Source organism: Berghia stephanieae, chromosome 2, assembly GCF_034508935.2.
Source record: "Berghia stephanieae isolate SIO BIC M18660-M18661 chromosome 2, UCSD_Bste_1.3, whole genome shotgun sequence".
NCBI lineage: Eukaryota > Metazoa > Mollusca > Gastropoda > Nudibranchia > Aeolidiidae > Berghia > Berghia stephanieae.
The window spans coordinates 106,704,288-106,722,150 of record NC_088361.1 but is presented as its reverse complement, the minus strand read 5'-3'; the positions used below and the strand labels follow the sequence as shown (position 1 = coordinate 106,722,150).

The following is a 17,863-nucleotide window of genomic DNA, read 5'->3' as shown; positions in this document are numbered from 1 at the left end:
GTGACGCACAAACTCTTGTCCAATGTTCCAAGTCAATCAAGTCCTTCTGCTAGAGGTGCCTAAATGAGCCAGTAAAATGGAGAGATAAAATAAAGTGAGTAGATGTGACACATATTAGTCACATCTACTCACTTTATTTTATCTCTCCAGTCCTTCACAGCTATGCATTAGGCTTAGGCCCATGGGCCATGGAGCTGAAGTTTATCGCGGATCCTATTCTGTTATTCTATAATAAAGTCTATCGCAACGCACTTCCCGCCCAGTCTAACAGTAACAGACCAGCTACCCAATCACTGCCGGTTGAGACAAAAAAGGGGGGTCAGTTAAAAAAATCACAAAATTCCAATGGTACCATTTTCATGAACATCAGATTAAAATGTTATGTAACAATATCTGGGTGAAAAATGCGCCTTATATTCCTTTGTAATTTATTCCCGAACTTTGTGACAAAGAACCCGTTGATTTCGCACTCAAATGTCAATAGCTTTTATAAGTTTAAAGTTAGCTCATTATTTTTTCACAGACACCTTCAGAAAAGTAATGAGCTTAAAAACAATGTACATTAATTATTTTTGGACACTTCTTCGTTACAAAAAAGCAGATTACATGAAATTACATAACGCACTCCATCAAAGAAATTGGATTCACGATAACTTTGTCCCTATTTATGCTACATTGATAATATAAAATTGGTATCAAATTAGCAGAGAAGCAGAATCTACAGAGGTTAAATTTTGTTTCATTGGAAGAACAGAAGTTCAAAGTACTCTCAAAGTAGTAGACAAAAATTGCTATACCTATATAACGCAAAACAATGCCAGTCGCTCGAAATGCTGAAAATATTTTGTAATCTTAAGCACACTACCCAAGCAGATATAATATAAGAATCAGGAGTGTCTTTCGACACCCGAAACTCTGGTGTATTTTGTCACCAGATAATTCGACACCTGAATCGCGCATGCGCAGTACGTGTGACGGTACAAATACAAAACCGGGGAAATCAAATCATTCGCTGTCTACAGTTACCATCAGCGAGATGACTTGCTCAGGGCCACACACAGCACAGCGACGGGTGATCGTACTTGTTTTTTTGCCATCCACGTTTATGAGTAATTCTCACTTAACTATTAACCAGACTATAAAAGTTTAAGGTTAAACATGGTTTTGTATGTTGGTGTGTTATATTTCCGGATGGCAATGTTGTGAACTTCTTAGCCAAGCGCATATTATCTATATTGATAGATATATATACCATTTCTACACCAGGTCATCTACTATTATGAGATGTTGCAAATAGAAGGAAGGAAATTGACGTCACATGTCCCTTTGTTATTAACCAGCCATTTTTTCTGATTAGCTCTCACTAATTTCTATCAATCAGACTAAAAACGTTCATCGTTATACATCATCTTGTGCATTAATTCGGCTGGTGGATGGTATGAGTATTTAAGCTATTTCGCTAAACGCGAATTTGTCGCACAGTATCTGCTATTTAAGTCATCTGTGTTAGAATAATATAATGTGACCTATAGGTAGAAGGAAGTTGACGTCACTTAGGTCTTAGAGAGAGTGTATGTGTTTGTGTGTGTTTTTGTGATAGAAAGACAGCGAGAGAGAGAGATGGTCGTGCAGTTGATGGTTTGTGTGTTTGCAAAGATGGACAATTATAGAATTTTTGTCAACGCCCCCCCCCCCCCCCCCCCCCCCCCACCCCCCCAAACAGCATCATATATTCGCAAAATCTCCCTCTTCCAGAAAACGCTCATTTAGAAACAATTTCTGTGGATGCCGAATTCTTGGCTGACAATCCACACCCCAAATTCGGGTGTCGAAATATCCTGTGGCAAAATACACTCGAAACTCGGGTGTCGAATTATCCTGTGACAAAATACACGAGAAACTCGGTTGTCGAATTATCCTGTGACAAAATACACCAGAAATTCGGGTGTCGAATTATCCTATGACAAAATGCACCCGTCGAATTATCCTCTGACAAAATACACCCGAATCCCGGGTGTTGAATTATCCTCTGACAAAATACACACGAAACTCGGGTGTCGAATTATCCTGTGACAAAATACACACGAAACTCGGGTGTCGAATTATCCTGTGACAAAATACACACGAAACTTGGGTGTCGAATGGCGTTCCCTGTAAGAATATCAAGATAAATTCTATGGCAGAAAATAACAGATCGTTTATAGGTTCTGCTTTCAGTTTCTGTGATGAAGTGTATTTATACTAGCTTTGATTGATCTTGAGACAATGTCCGGAGTTCGAATCCCTGATAAACACCTTCACCTTGCAACTGGCTTTTTACACAAATCTAATGAATAATTCAGAAGTCCCCTTTAGTGCCACATGTGGTTGTCTCCTATGCCCAAAGATATTGGTACTGTACAGCACTAATGATTAAGAAAGTCAAGCTAAATGGGTGACAACAATTACAAAACTTGCTCTGCGTGTCCTTGGATGAGGTTCATACACTTCTGTAAATAAGAGCCTGGCCATAGGCAGCATGCAATAGACTTTGTAAAAGTGTTTGAGTGAAACGTATGCCTAACTGATGTCTTATGCGGATCGTCCGTAATTGTTATGGAAATTAGGTAACGATTTCGGACATATGGAAATGGATGAAATATAAACTGCAACCTTTTCAAAATCAAGCTGCTAGAATAGTTTTAAGAATAAATAAGAGATTGACACGATGAGGTTATCGCATAAGCACTGAATCTGGAGATACCGAAGTGCCTACCATTGTCATTGTCTCAGAGTGGTCAGGGAAATTAACTCTACTTCTCCGAATGTACGCGAAAATAAACTTAAATTCTATTTCTCTGTACGCTCGGGAAATAAACTTGACCTCTACTATTACAGTTTCTCTGAACGCTCGGGAAATAAACTTAAGGCAGTGTCTACGTACACGGTAACCGGGCACCTAGCCTCAGGATCTACGTACACGGTGGCTCCGGTAACTGGTTTGCCGCTACAATACAAGCAATGGATAGACCTCGCTCTTTGTATATGTATGTGTGTGTTATTTTAAAATATCAAACAATACAATTTAACCCATTAAAGGCGAGATTCGAGGTAACCGTGTATAAATGTTACCGTGTACGTAAATCCTGAGGCTAGGTGCCCGGTTAGTAACGAAAATAATATACCAAAATATCTGTGATATTCCTCTTTATAACGAAGTTATGCATCTTTAATCGAACCCCCCTAAAACTTTTAGTAAATGCGAATGGCAATTTCCAGTCACAACTTTCTTATACTTATGGGCGAGTTGGTTCACAATTTGACTCCCACTGTTACTGCTCACTAAACTGCCTAAAGTCAAAAGTTACAGTGTATGTAGCCACTACTCTATTTCTCCGAACAATCGGGAAATATACTTGAACTCTAATTCAAATTATTCAAATTCTCAAATGCTTGGCAAAATAATGCTGAACTCTGTAAAATAAAGTTATCATACCTGTCTACTTTTACGGATGGATCGTCCGTAATTGTTACGGAAATTAGGTAATGATTTTGGACATACGGAAATGGAAGAAGTATTATGGGTTTTGATTTCACAGCAATTTGGTCGTAGTGTTGGAGAGAAAAAAAACAAATTAAAAAAAAATATTTTTTTTTAGTTCCCACAGTTATCCCAGAAAGGAAAAAAAATGTTCCCTTAAAGTTATAAAGTCTACTGCTCAGTTCTCGCCCATGATAACTTAGTCGATTGCCAGCTCGTAATGGTGGAGGTCAACAACAGTTATTTTATGTATAGAAGGTTGTAGATACTCAGTATTTTTAAAAATTTGTTGTTGTTGTTGTTGTTGATTGGTGGAGTATTACTAAAATTGTACCATTTATTACTGATTAATTTTATGTTGGCTACTGATTTTGAAATGTTCAAGTAGACAGGTATGGGTTATGGTTATACACAGACAGCCACCAATCCGAGTAGCCTGTTCACTGTTAATGTTAATTGTATTTGTGGTGAATATTTTTTGGATAATCTTTGAACTTTCTCAGCCAGGTGATGATTTATGGTCGTCTGAATTATTCCTGTTCATCATTAAAACCAGAGTTTTTTTATTGTCTGTAATCTTGGTTGATGTATACAGATGTTTACATTAGCTGTAAGGCCAGACATACATTGATTTGTTTATAACAAATGGTCACATCGCTAGAGGTTGCATTGTGACCATTTTAATAAACAGGACAGGTCATAGAACCAAGCACTTTTTATCCTCCTTTATTCCATGGTGATCAGGACTTTGCTGACTTCTTTAGTAATCTGATGGCTGAATTTCTTTGAGAGCATTTGCTTTGAAACTACTTGTCTTCCATCTCTTGTATATTTTATTATATTATTTTTATTTTTTTCTCTTCTGTTTTCAGATACATGGAAAAGGTTCTCACTTGTAAGTATTTAATATTTTGTGCCTTGTCAAAAGCAAAGGATATTATATATTATATTTAGCTTATTTTCATAGATTGTTGTAGAAATAATTGCATGATCACCAATTTTCATGTTTTCCTGATTTTAATTTTGACAAATGTTCCAGAAACTGCATAATAATAATATTGATAATAATAAATAATCTTTATTGTCCAAATAGGCAATTATTGTTAAAGGACGAAGATGGTAAATGTTAGATAAAGCAAATGTGATGTCAGTACATTGGTTAACTGTTTGATGACCAAAGATCCCCTCCCCAATAAATAATGAAATTGGTCCTCCAATAATGAGGTCTAAGGTAGAATTTCCTTTGAAAAAATGAAAATCGGTAAGGCTAAGTGTGAGGAGATGGAATTATGACAGAAATGCTAAAGTTGCTAGATTCATTTATTACAGAATAACCTTTTTAATGACAATACACTCCAACACGGATTCCTCTAACTCAGTTGAATGTCCCAAATTTTTTCCTTATTATTTATCATTCATTCCTTCCTCAAACTAATTTTTATCCCGAACACGGTTTTCTCTAACTAAGTCAGTCAGCGTAAAAAAAAAAAAAAAAAAATTAAAGGATTTTTAAAAAATGTGACCTGTCATTTCGACCACTGATGATTTGCTGTGACATTGAAGGTTACATCACTGCGTGGAATCAGCACTATTTTAGTTGGAACTCCCAAGGGGCCATTAACCCTCGCTGCTAGCTACCTGCGTGAGGTCATTGGAGTTCAACTGGTATCAGGCGGGCAATTATGGATATTTATGGTCTTATAATATGTCTGTATAGGGGGAAAACAATAATAGACTTCACTTTATTATTTTGCTTTGAAAAATCAGTTGTCTTTCTAAAGATCAGTGAAAATTTGATATTCCTGTGGTTAATAGTTTTCTTTAGATATCACAAATTGTGGATCTAATTTTAAGTGCTTGTAAATTATGGTGCACTTAAATAAAAAAAATGTTATTCAAAACTCAGCGGCAGTATCTCAAGAGTTTTAATAAAAATCAAAAGTACATATATGCATCTATGTTCCTGTGCATTATGATCATATTGGCCGTTGATTTTCTTGATTTATTCATGGTTTTTTTTTTTGTTCTGTATATTTTTTTACCACTTCGATTCCTCTCAAACTGTTGTGTTGGACTTAACAGTAAACTGATATATTTTATGTCTTTATGTGGTAAAATAACTCATGAGGATAAGATTTTATTGACCAGTAAAAACTAAAAACCAATATTGTGTATGATTTCAATATCTCAATTTACTACCAATGACCTCTTTACAAGAAAAATTCAATCAACCAACAAGGTTACTGGACATACTACAAATATTGCAGTACCAATCATCAATTACAACTAACACTAAGTACTGGTACGGTTAAATTAAATGATTTACTCAAACAGATGTGGACAAAAGAGGATTCAAAATTATGAGGGCATATAGTTTATTCTTAGTAGTGACCTCTTTCTCCTTATCGACCAACTACATTCAAAACGAACACACTGCCCATATAGGTTATATAGAACCATCTCCTTTCTTCCAAGAATACACATTTAGTCGTCTATAAAGTCATCTGATATACCATTGAACTCCAGTCAGTCAAATTGAATAACAGTCAAGAGTCAAATCAGTATAACACCACAGGCATACCACAGCAAGGTCATTTAATTTTTGGGAAATCACTGCCATATATATCTGGACGCTTCAGTCTATAAAAAGTTAACACATTCACTTGTGCACAAAAGGAGAACTTGAACTTCCATTATATTACTTATTCGACATGCAAAAATAAGAGTAATTGAGATGGATTTCAATTACCCTAAACATTGACACCTATATGACACTATAAAGTCGGCATTTCCTGAGACAACCACACAAAGGCAGAATACATCTTCAAACAGTGATAAAAAATGTAAGGGATTTAAGTATAGAAAAAAGTCATCAAGCCATTGAAAAGTTGGCTTTCAAATGTGCCCAAAACTACATAATATTTCAATCAGTTAAATGCTTTAAAAAATAAGATTAATAATATTTTCGTCTAATGGTTTATATTTTATTCCTAAACTGATATTTGGACATAATTCATGGCATGGAATACTGTGGGAGAGAAAATGAAGATCTCACCAAGTCATGCCAAATAAGAATTTTACAATAAAAAAATTCATATCTTTTAAGATTTTACTGCGCGGACAACAAAACTTGACATGTGTCAAGATCATCGTTTTTACTTTACAATGATGCTTGTTTCAATCATTTTCTGCCGCTGGGAATTAAATTATTAATATGCAAATTACAACAAGTTAATTTCATTGATAGCTCAAAAACCACTAAATTGACATCTCTCTTTTGAGCAGCCTTAAGAGGATACATTATTATCAATCATGGCATATGATGAAAGAAACCCTTGCTTTGCTTGTGGTGAGGGAACAATTTTCATATTCATGTTAGCAACTGAGCAATACCATGAAATATTGCAGCAATTAATTAAAAAAAATTTTTATTCTCTATTGTCTTCTGGCACTTTTCTATTCACTTCATATCTTGTTGTTACCAACATAAGTGCCTGCTCCACTCACTTTTCTGAATTAAAAATTCACCCCATACACCGGAGCATACTCAATGTCTCAATCGTTTCTATGTTATATGTTTGTGTTGAGAATATTGGCTATTAAGCTTAACTGCTGGTCAAAATTATTCGCGATGGTGGTATACGAACGAATCGGCGGTCTCAAGAAGTAGGTGAGAGAGGGATCTAGTAATGACTTTGAGTTTGAAACGAATATTTTGTGTTCGTGGATAGCTCACACGGTAGAGCCACGCTCTCACCTGCCAGGCGGAGTTGTCGTACCAATAAGGTCGCAGGTTCAAACCCCACCACCGCCGCGAAAAATTTTTATTCTCTATTGTCTTCTGGCACTTTTCTATTCACTTCATATCTTGTTGTTACCAACATAAGTGCCTGCTCCACTCACTTTTCTGAATTAAAAATTCACCCCATACACCGGAGCATACTCAATGTCTCAATCGTTTCTATGTTATATGTTTGTGTTGAGAATATTGGCTATTAAGCTTAACTGCTGGTCAAAATTATTCGCGATGGTGGTGTACGTACGAATCGGCGGTCTCAAGAAGTAGGTGAGAGAGGGATCTAGTAATGACTTTGAGTTTGAAACGAATATTTTGTGTTCGTGGATAGCTCACACGGTAGAGCCACGCTCTCACCTGCCAGGCGGAGTTGTCGTACCAATAAGGTCGCAGGTTCAAACCCCACCACCGCCGCGAAAAATTTTTATTCTCTATTGTCTTCTGGCACTTTTCTATTCACTTCATATCTTGTAGCAATTAATTACCATCAGCGGCATCACAGATTTCCCTGACCGCTACCTGTTACACCCATGGGCTGACCCCACTAATGGGGTCGAGTTGACCTAGCACTAAAATACCGCTCAGAGGGAAAAATGCCACACAGTGATGTATGAAATACCGCTCAGAGGGAAAAACGCCACGCAGTGACATATGTGTGTATACAATATGGTAATCATACACACACTCCATCGCCGTTTTGCATAACTGACACCTCTGCTCATTCTTATCACTTTCCCATTCGTTCTAATTTCAATACCATGAGCCATGATTTGCTAATGCTTGGCTACGACCGTAGATGAATGTATGTTGTGATACAGATCCCCCCCCCACACACACACACCAACACCATGTAACTGAGAATCTTCCGCCTAATTGATGGTTTATCTCCGCCCATCCCCATCACAATTCTCCTTTTTTAAAAAAAATTTTTTGATAAATAAACAGTGATTTTGAGAATTTCTCAGAAATTTTCCGCTGAATTTGCCGTGTCAAACATTTTCCTCAAAACCACAAAATCACCATTATGTCTTATGTCATATTTTAACACCTGTGCTCAATCTTGTGCAATTAGGTGACGGTCGCGTTTTTATGACGTCGGGCCAGACAGAATGGCCCAGATGTCACAATTGACACAGAAGGCGAGTGGTGTAATTTGATTAGCTAGTTGATGGTTGAAGGGGAAGTGGAGGGACAAATGGGTCGTAGGCTTTTTTAATATATATATATATATATATATCTCTCTCTCTCTCTCTCTCTCTCTCTCTCTCTCTCTCTCTCTCTCTCTCTCTCCTCTCTCTCTCTCTCTCTCTCTCTCTCTCTCTCTCTCATCAATTAAATCATCTGGTTATACAGAGATAATATATTAGAATAAAGCAATGGTGATGGCTTAGTTAACTACTCTTTCTTTTTACCTTTGGACTATGGCTTTAAATTTGAGAGATTCTTGGGTTGTATTTATAAGCTGAATAACCACTAGGTTTCGGTACCCTAACAAAGATATTATAGTAATAATCAAAACAAAACACTGGCCTTTTATTTGAGTAACATTGTAGGCATTTAATATGTGGAAGGGACAATTCATTAAATTAAATGTTTACAAAAAGTAAATTTATGTCTTATGATAAGATTAGATTTATACTAGTAATAGTATTATACAATTACATAATACTAATATAAAACTGTGTTCCTGTTATTTTTACACTTTGCTTGTGTTTGATCGATAGACTGAGACATTTTCTTCCTTTTTGACAAATTGCTATTATCATCACTGAATAAAAAAACACTCACCAAAACCACTACATTAACATCTCTGCCACCACTACTGTTACAACCAACACCACATCATCCCTACCACCACTACTATTACAACCACCACATCATCCCTACCACCACTACTACTACAACTACCACCACATCATCATTCCTACCACAACTACTACAACCACTACACATCATCATCCCTAGCACCACTGTTACTACAAATAACACCACATCATCCCTACTACTACTACTACAACTACCACCACATCATCATTCGTCGTTCCTACTTCCACTATAACCGAACCACCACCACTACTACAACCACCACATCATCCCTACCACTACTACTACAACTACCACGACATAATCGTTCCTACCACAGCTACTCCAACCACCACCACACAATCATCCATATGACCACTACTAATACAATCACTACCACATCATCCATACGACCACTGCTACTCACTACCACATCATCCCTACCACCACTACTACTACAACCACCACCACATCATCATCGCTACTACAACCACCAAATGTTGTAATTACACTTTCAACTTTTGAAATTCAACCGAGTCTTTTCAGATAGAGACAAATTTTGGATCGCATCTCAGTAAATTTTAGTGAAATTCAAATTTATAGGTTATGGTCACATGGATGGGTCATGATCTTCACGATGAAAATTTTCTCCTTTTTTGTGACCAGTCATTCTCACCCATGAACATGTCATGTGTAAAGTTATCTTTCTCAACATAGTCACTAAAGTAAATAAATAATAAAGTTCCCTTTATTCGTCCTTAAGCAGAGATTTGTCTTTGGGTCTATTACAAGGGAAGACTGGAATAGCTCATATTTCAACCGTAGCTCAGTTCCACAATTGGGCCCCACTTCCCCCTCTCCCCTCTCCATCAAGTTGTTTTAGCAAGGCACGATTTCCTCAAACTTTTTTGCTTGTTCTGAGGAGTTTGAGGAAATCGTGTTGGAGTGTATGTCAGTGCTTATGGTTTTCCTCTGGTCTGCAGAAATTCACAGTTTTGGAGTCAAAGGAGGAATTTCCTGGTTTTAAAACATTACGCCCACTCAGTGTATTGGCAGAGAGTTGATGTATGATGGGACATACAGATGAAGTTTCCCACTCTTCAGAAGTTAGAATATCAATCCGTGATAAGATGGGGTTAATACAGTAAAAATGGGGCTTATAGACAGTCGATACAGTAAAAGTGGGGCTTAAAGACAGTCGTTAAAAACGTCCCTCCTTTTTCATTTTCAGTCACCTTCAGCACTGAATATACTTCAGTCAGGGCCTTTTACTGGTCACTAGTAGGGACGGGAAACAAGAGGTTCAGTTGTGCCGATTTCAGCGTTATCAGTGGGATATCAAGAAATATCTAGGATACAATCTTATCTTTACTCAATGTCATACGTCAACTGTTGTATGATGCATCACATTTTGTAAATGTGTACTATAATTATAATTTCAGTTAGTTAAATAATGCTAGTTTTCACTAATATTTTTCTCATACCTTTATGGGGATTTGCATGGAATATTAATCAGTAGATTTTGGACCAATCAAAACATGGATTTTGTGACACACCTTTATACCTTTTCGGACAAACATAGTCAGTTGTTTATAAACAACAATGACTTTTTCGATCATATTATAAGCGTTTAAGTTTACACACAGATTTCTGTGTTGGGTTTTATTTATGGAGTGGTAGAACAGTGGGTATTTTACTAAGGCTCATACTATTGCTATAAAAAATGTTTGCTATGTTTACCAATCACTGTCATTGTTTACATTATGATGACTGTCCTGGAGGTGTGGTTATCTAAGTGTCTATTATGCATGTAAGCTTATTTTATAATTTAAATGGCCAAAGGCCACATTTAAGTTTTTTACCTCTTGTTAAATAGAAATTTTTAAGTGGGGATTAAATTGAACTAACATCTTTGACAATGAAGCCTTCTATTAAAAACTATATTGCTAACAAGCTTAAACATAAATGGATTATTTCCCATTATAACAACTAAAATTACTGTATTTTGGTTTTAAAATTTGTAAAGAATTTTTTTTTCCAAGTGGGCAGGCAGCTGTAGGAACACTGTTTGGTTCAAAATGAATTCACTAGAACCATTTTTAGAGGTATTTAACATGTCTATGCATTATGTGAATTCCCCATCATTTTACCAAAAGTGATAGTATTAATAGTACTGTATATAGTAGGAAGTGATAGTAGTAGGAGGAGGAGTGAATGCTCAAAAAGAGAGACATAGATCATTAGATGACATAATGGAAAATATCTTGTCACAGGTGCAAAATGTCATCTGTGGAATTGAATCCCGCTCTCCCAGATTATTTATCTCAAAACAAACTGATTTGCTGGGTTGGCAATGTATATCACCATCACAACTTCATTTGATACATCATCATAATCATCACCACTGCTACAACCACCATCACAGCATTGTCATTGCCACAACCAACATCCATCACTTCTACCACCACCACCACCACGACAGCTTCTTCATCATCACCACAATCACTTGAGCACCATAGCTACAACAACCACCTCTTCCCCTGACACTAGTATCAATACTACCAACATGATTGGTCATTTATTTGGGTGTTTCGAAAGCAATATTAATATCCTTAGATATTGCATATTCTGAGCCTTATACTAATTTGAAATGCTCATTTAGTTTAGTTTCTCGATAGACCAGATATTTTTGTAATTAATATAGATTGCTGTGAATGATGAAATGAAGGTTAGAGTTTATTTTGATTTTGGTGTGGCATTGGCTTTTATATAGTGCGGAGCGGTCCTTGGCAAGCTTAAGGACCACGGTCCTACGGTCCTTGGGAAATGAAGACCGCAAGGACCGGTCTCTAGACCGGTCCGTTCATTCTTGAACCGTTAAAGACCGCTACACGATGAAAACCGTGGCCTACAGGAGTAAAACACACGGAGTAGTCACACTCATTTCAAATTGTAACCTAATTAGAGAAGAGGGGTGATGCCTTCTTTATTTGCTCACCGTACTTCATTGTTACTTCGATAATTTAATAAAATTTGAAATTTATCCCCATTAACGGAGATAATGGCATCGCCCAAGGCGTTGATCGAGTTGTTCGTGGCGTTGATACACACCCGCAACTCCCACCCCCCCCCCCCCCCCCCCACACACACACATTAGAGGGCAGCGAGCATTGAAGAGTAAGAGAGAGACGTGAAGTTATAATAAGAGGGGGTGGATGAGGTGATAAGAGGGGTCGATGGTGACTTTTCGCCAGATCTAACAAACTCAGCTACCCATTCATTGCTGAGTAGACAGGGATTCAGGAAAAAATCGACTGCACCCGGGATCGATCTATGGCCCTTTGCGTATAAAGAGAGTGCTCTATCAACTGAGCTATCGGGGTCCCCAAATATTCTATTGGACCTTTTAAAAATACAGACGTTATAACTGTTTTTTTTTGGACGGAAGAAACTAATGAAACTCATATTACTTGATTAGTTAAAACACCAAACGAAATTTTAATATTATTGTATTATTTTAAATGACAACAATGCGATAGAAAGGAGTGGCGACAAGAGATGGACAAAAGAAAACAAAAAATCAGACTTGCAACTTGCTAGGTTCGACACACACACACACACACACACACACACACACACACACACACACACACATCTTTAGTAGTCACATACATTTCAAACAATAACCCATTAGAGAAGAGGGGTCATGCCTTCATCATAGATCATTGTCATTGCGATCATTATGGTGTAGTAAATTTTGAAATTTACCCCGTATAATGGAATCGTCCAAGGCGTGCGCCTCCTGTTCCCCCCATCTCACACACGAAAGGGCGGTTTGCGGAGTGGAGGGAGGTGGTCGTCTGCCTCTATGGTCGTCTGTGTCGTTTAGTGTATGGCAAAGGGGGGTGGGTGCGATTAATTAAGTGGGATGGGTGGTGATTGGTGGAAGATAGGCAAAGGACCGAGGCAGCGAATCGCTGGGGAAGTAGTATGGCGCGAGACCGTTGAAAGGTGATAAGAAGTGAGGACCGCCGGCGGTCTTCCTCTTTGGGACTGGACCACGGTTCACAGCTAAAAGACCGTGGGACCGGTCCTCGGTCCGGTCCTCAGCGCGGCACTACTTTTATATACATTTTTGTATAGTCCACACTTTTTTTCCACATGTGAGGACAAAATATACTTATCTACTAAAAAGACACTTTTTATGATCATATAATACTCTTTTCATTCTGAGAAGGTTGGCAGGTCTGTTGTTGGTTTCACCTTTTGCTCTCTATCTTTATATTTCAACAGTGAAGCTCAATGGAAATCGCAAAGTCACTGGAACCCTGAGAGGGTTTGACCCCTTCATGAACTTGGTCATTGATGATTCAATTGAAGAGACAAAGTCGGGCGAGAAAAGGAATATTGGCATGGTGGTAAGTTAGTTTTACATTAGATTGCAATTGGTAAATGATAAGTTTTACCAGATATCAGATCTTTTTTTATTTTATTGAGAGCTTAAGTGCCAGTTTTCTGGTTGGAATTTTTTAATGTGCTATTATTGAATCATTAGGTTATTCGCAATAGAATTTAAAAAAATCTCACATGTATTCATTCCCCAGTGTTGCTGCTGCTGCTTAACAATTGCCTGGATTGTGACTAGTTTCAGTTTCAAGTATCACCATTTTTTTAAAGCTTTATTGGCATAAGTTAAATGCATTTGATTGTATTGTAGATTATTTAATTATTTTCATCCGATTTATCAGGCATCCGGGCTACTTAAAGGCAATCTTTTTTAATTTTTTTTTTTTTTTTTTAAACGACTTATAAATCTCATAATTCCAGAAGTCATAGTCAAATTAAATGGAAATGAGAACTTGTTTGTTTACAATGCACATTATGGTGAAGTTTAGTTTGTGTGGCATTTGCATTTGGACATATTATACAGTACAGCCATTTGAAGACTGTCATTGTGACTGTCCAGTAGATTGGGTTGATCAAGTCCTTAATTTACTTCAATTTTGGGGTTGCTGAGAAAAATCTCCCTCCAAAGTGTTTAATCTCCCTATACCTATATCAGACTTATTTAATTTTGATCTAGTACTTATGTCAGTGTAAATGTTGGTTGACAAGCACAGAATGTCATTTGATGAGCTCATTTTTTCATTTAGTCGCGTTTCGGGGTAGGCCTGTCTGGGGATGACAGAGACATACTGCGTGGAAGGAATTGACTGAAATAAGGAAATAATGATATTGCACACTTAACGTGTGTCAGGAGGGTTTTTTTTTCCATCTTGAAGATATAATTTTCTGATTTTGTAACATGTTCTCAAATGATAATTCAGCTATTATTCAGTAACAAGTTTTGATATCTAAGCACAAACCAACAAATTACAGTAGACTCCGGATAAGACGATGCCCAGGGGATCCGGGAAAAATCGACTTATCCGAAAATCAACTTAACCGGAGTGTAACCAAATGAGCAAAAACGCATGTGAACAAAGCAACCCAATCTAGAATAAGTATGGCCCTTCATATCGCGCGCTATTCGCAGTCGTTGCTTGGTCGTGTTGAATTAACCAGAGAAGCAGAGGTCCATCCCTGTAGTGGTCATCCGAGGCTCCTACCCCGAATAGCCCCAAAGAGGAATCAGAATACATAAAAATCGGAATTTGAGATAAAAAAGCGGAATCAACTTACTGTTATGACTTTGACATGCTTTGCAACAGAAAATGTAATAGACAATCAAAAAGTACTGGAATGATAAAATATAAAATGTGTAAAAATGTACAGATTTTGTAAAGACTAAACAGGGGGTCGAATAATAATAGAGAACACACAGGTCCTGGCCGTCTCAGAGCAAAGCGTTAAATGGATGGATTTAACCCTTGTCAGGGAGTCTTCATCGTCAACCCCCCTCCCAAACATATAATATCATCCTACATCACTGGGTGGGGATCCTGACCTCCCATAGTGGGCAGGGAGGTACATGCTGTGTCTTCTATCCCCCATACCCGTTTTCCAATTGTTTCCTGTCATTATCTTGGAATGAGATTTCATAGTTTTGTCCTGATCCTTGCCGGAGTTCCTTGGCTGGGAGGGAAACAGTCGAATGTATAGTTATAGTTTTGGGAGATGATATTTTTTTCCTTGTAAATCATCTCTCTGTTATGCATTGTATTATGTTTAGTTTACATATATTATATGATTGGTAAACATTTGAGTGTATTCCTTTTTTAGTTGGGACCTGTGCTTGTGTCTGGATGAGACTTTGAGGTGATCTCAAACTAAGTACTTTGGCGGTGTGGTCTTGGAATCTACATCTGTTGCCTATTTGAACCAATTCCCCTTTGTCTTACCTTTTCTTTTGTGCTTTAATTGTAGTTCTAGAACTTTTTACTATCCCATTTTCTTCCTTTTTACTGGCACTGATATGACCTTAATGTGTTGCAAGCGCCGTAAAACCCTTAAAAACAAAACAAACATCCGACATCATTAGCACACACTTTGAAGGGACTAATCAGACACACAAAAATGTGTGTTGATTGACCATAGGAGATGCTGACGAAATAAGCCATAGCTCACTTTTTTTTCACTAGAGATTTTTATTTTTTATTTTCCTCGATTGGAAAGGTGAAAAGCGGAATTTTTGCCTTGAATGTGGAATGTAGACCAATTAAGTGAAATTATTCCGCGAAAAGCGGAAGGGTGTGAGCCTCTAGGTCAAGGTCATGCTTCTTGTAAATCGTCGAGACAGAAATAAATAGCTGGTATGCCAATTTTCTATGCGATGATTTTCTGTCGCATGCCACTTTTGTTTTAGTCTTAATTTCTTTTTAGAGATTCCTTCAGCCTTCCACTGCATAATTTGGATTAGTTGTTTGGTTCTTCCAATCGCATGTAGCCTTGATCCTTCATTCCTGGTTCCTCAAATGGAGGGCAAGGTCCTATTGCCCGGCGGTAATCCACAGGGTTCCCACCATCTCGTGTTTCATTCAATTTTGACATCATGTTTATGGGGGTGATTGCGTGTCGCTTCAGTTTTCGGGTTCGGCAGTTCGTAACCCATTGTAAACAGGAGACAGGCACATGTCCTAAAGACATAATTTTCTGGTCCCGGATGATGTCATTATCCAGGGGTTGCACTGTAGTTTACCAAATTTGAACTGGCTATGTGTATAAAATAATGCAGTTATCTCCCTGATCTTTCTAAGAGAGGCAAACTTCATTCTATACGTAATGAAGGTTACATTTGATGTGGTCTTTTTTTTTTGGGGGGGGGGGGGGGGGTTGTGTTCTTTATTCTGCAACTGCAATATAAATATTTTTTTTTCGAATCTATAAGAGGAAAAAGAGACGGGAGAGAAAAAGAAGAATACATCAAGAGAACAAGGAAGAGACTACAATGGTGACAAGTGATGTCCCTTATGTTTGTTTGAATGGGGAGTGGGGATTCTATTTATATTTGCAGTATAATGAGAGATATTTACTTTTCACAAGTTTTGAATATGTAGCTGATAAATTGTTTGCGGAGGATGGTGGTATAACGAGATTTTTTACTCACTATGTATAGGCGTCAGATCCGTACCACTGGGTGGGGTTCCTGACCTCCCATAGTGGGCAGGGCGGTACATACTGTGTCTTCTATCCCTTATATCTGTTTTACAACTTGCTTTCTCTCTTTGTCTTGGAATGAGATTACTTGGTTTTGTCTGGGCGCTTGCCGGATACCCTAGCTGGGAGGGAAACAGTCAAATGTATAGTTAGTTTTGAGATATGATATTTTTTCCTTGTGAATCATCTCTCTGTTATGCACTGTATTATGTTTTGTTTACGTATTATATATGATTTGTGAACATTTGAGTGTATTCCTCTTAGTGGGGAGCCTGCGCTTGTGTCTGGATGAGACTTTTAGGTGATCTCAAACTAAGTACTTTGATAGTGTGCTCTTGGAATCTACATCTGTTTCCTATTTGAACCAATTCCCCTTTGTCTTACCTTTTCTTGGGTGCTTTAATTATAATTCTAAATCTTTTACTATCCCATTTTCTTCCTTTTTACTGGCACTAATAGGACCTTAATGTGTTGCAAGCGCCGTAAAACCCTTAAAAACATAAAAACAGATCCGTACCACAGCATGACTACAAGGAAAGACCTCATTATCTTCGTAAAGATGATTTGTATTATGTTATTGGGAGTTGTCTGATACCAGTAAACTGCCAAATTGCTGCTGTGTTATGTTCTTTCCAAACTTTTTTTGTGAATTAAGAACTAATGAGCTCTAAATTGCCAAGCTATTGTTTAATTTCTGTGACTAAACCAACTGACGTTCTTAATTTTCTTTTAATTTGACAGGTTGTCCGTGGAAATAGTGTTGTTTTGCTGGAGTCGCAAGAGAGGATATGATTCATCCAAAAAATTTTCATTCAATTCATTCACATTTCAGTTTCATTTATCATCATTTGTGCGAAAGGAGAGTGGTGGCTTAAGTGTGGTGTGGATGTGTTGTATTCGTATGTCCAGGTCGTGAAGCAGAGTAGAGATTGAAAGTTCGGTGATTGACTGAGATTTTTGTGTAATGGTCTTCATGTTTTTGTTTTTTTATTTCACTTGGTTGATATCAAATGGTTTTATTCGGTAATAAAATATTGTTGAAAATGATCTTTTGAAATGCTTGTTATAATTTTGCAGAGCTGCCAACCTACTGCAAAAAATGCGGAATTGTACGCATTTTGAGTGATTGTACACTTGTACACATTTCC

General features: G+C 37.4%; 1 protein-coding gene and 1 non-coding gene across 2 annotated transcripts in view; both read left to right on the top strand.

Annotated features, from left to right (window-relative positions):
* Nucleotides 1-17,762, top strand: part of LOC144966172 (putative small nuclear ribonucleoprotein G) — an 18,014-nt gene extending 252 nt beyond the window's left edge. The window contains exons 2-4 of the mRNA XM_078902311.1: nucleotides 4,393-4,415; nucleotides 13,413-13,537; nucleotides 17,457-17,762. Coding sequence (XP_078758437.1) covers nucleotides 4,393-4,415; nucleotides 13,413-13,537; nucleotides 17,457-17,507 — 199 coding nt within the window. The 3' untranslated portion in view covers nucleotides 17,508-17,762. The remainder of the gene's footprint in view (nucleotides 1-4,392; nucleotides 4,416-13,412; nucleotides 13,538-17,456) is intronic.
* LOC144966812 (small nucleolar RNA U85) lies at nucleotides 4,023-4,297 on the top strand. Its single transcript, XR_013644289.1, has one exon. It is a non-coding gene; the product is annotated as a small nucleolar RNA U85 (small nucleolar RNA).
* Nucleotides 17,763-17,863: the final 101 nt, after the last annotated feature.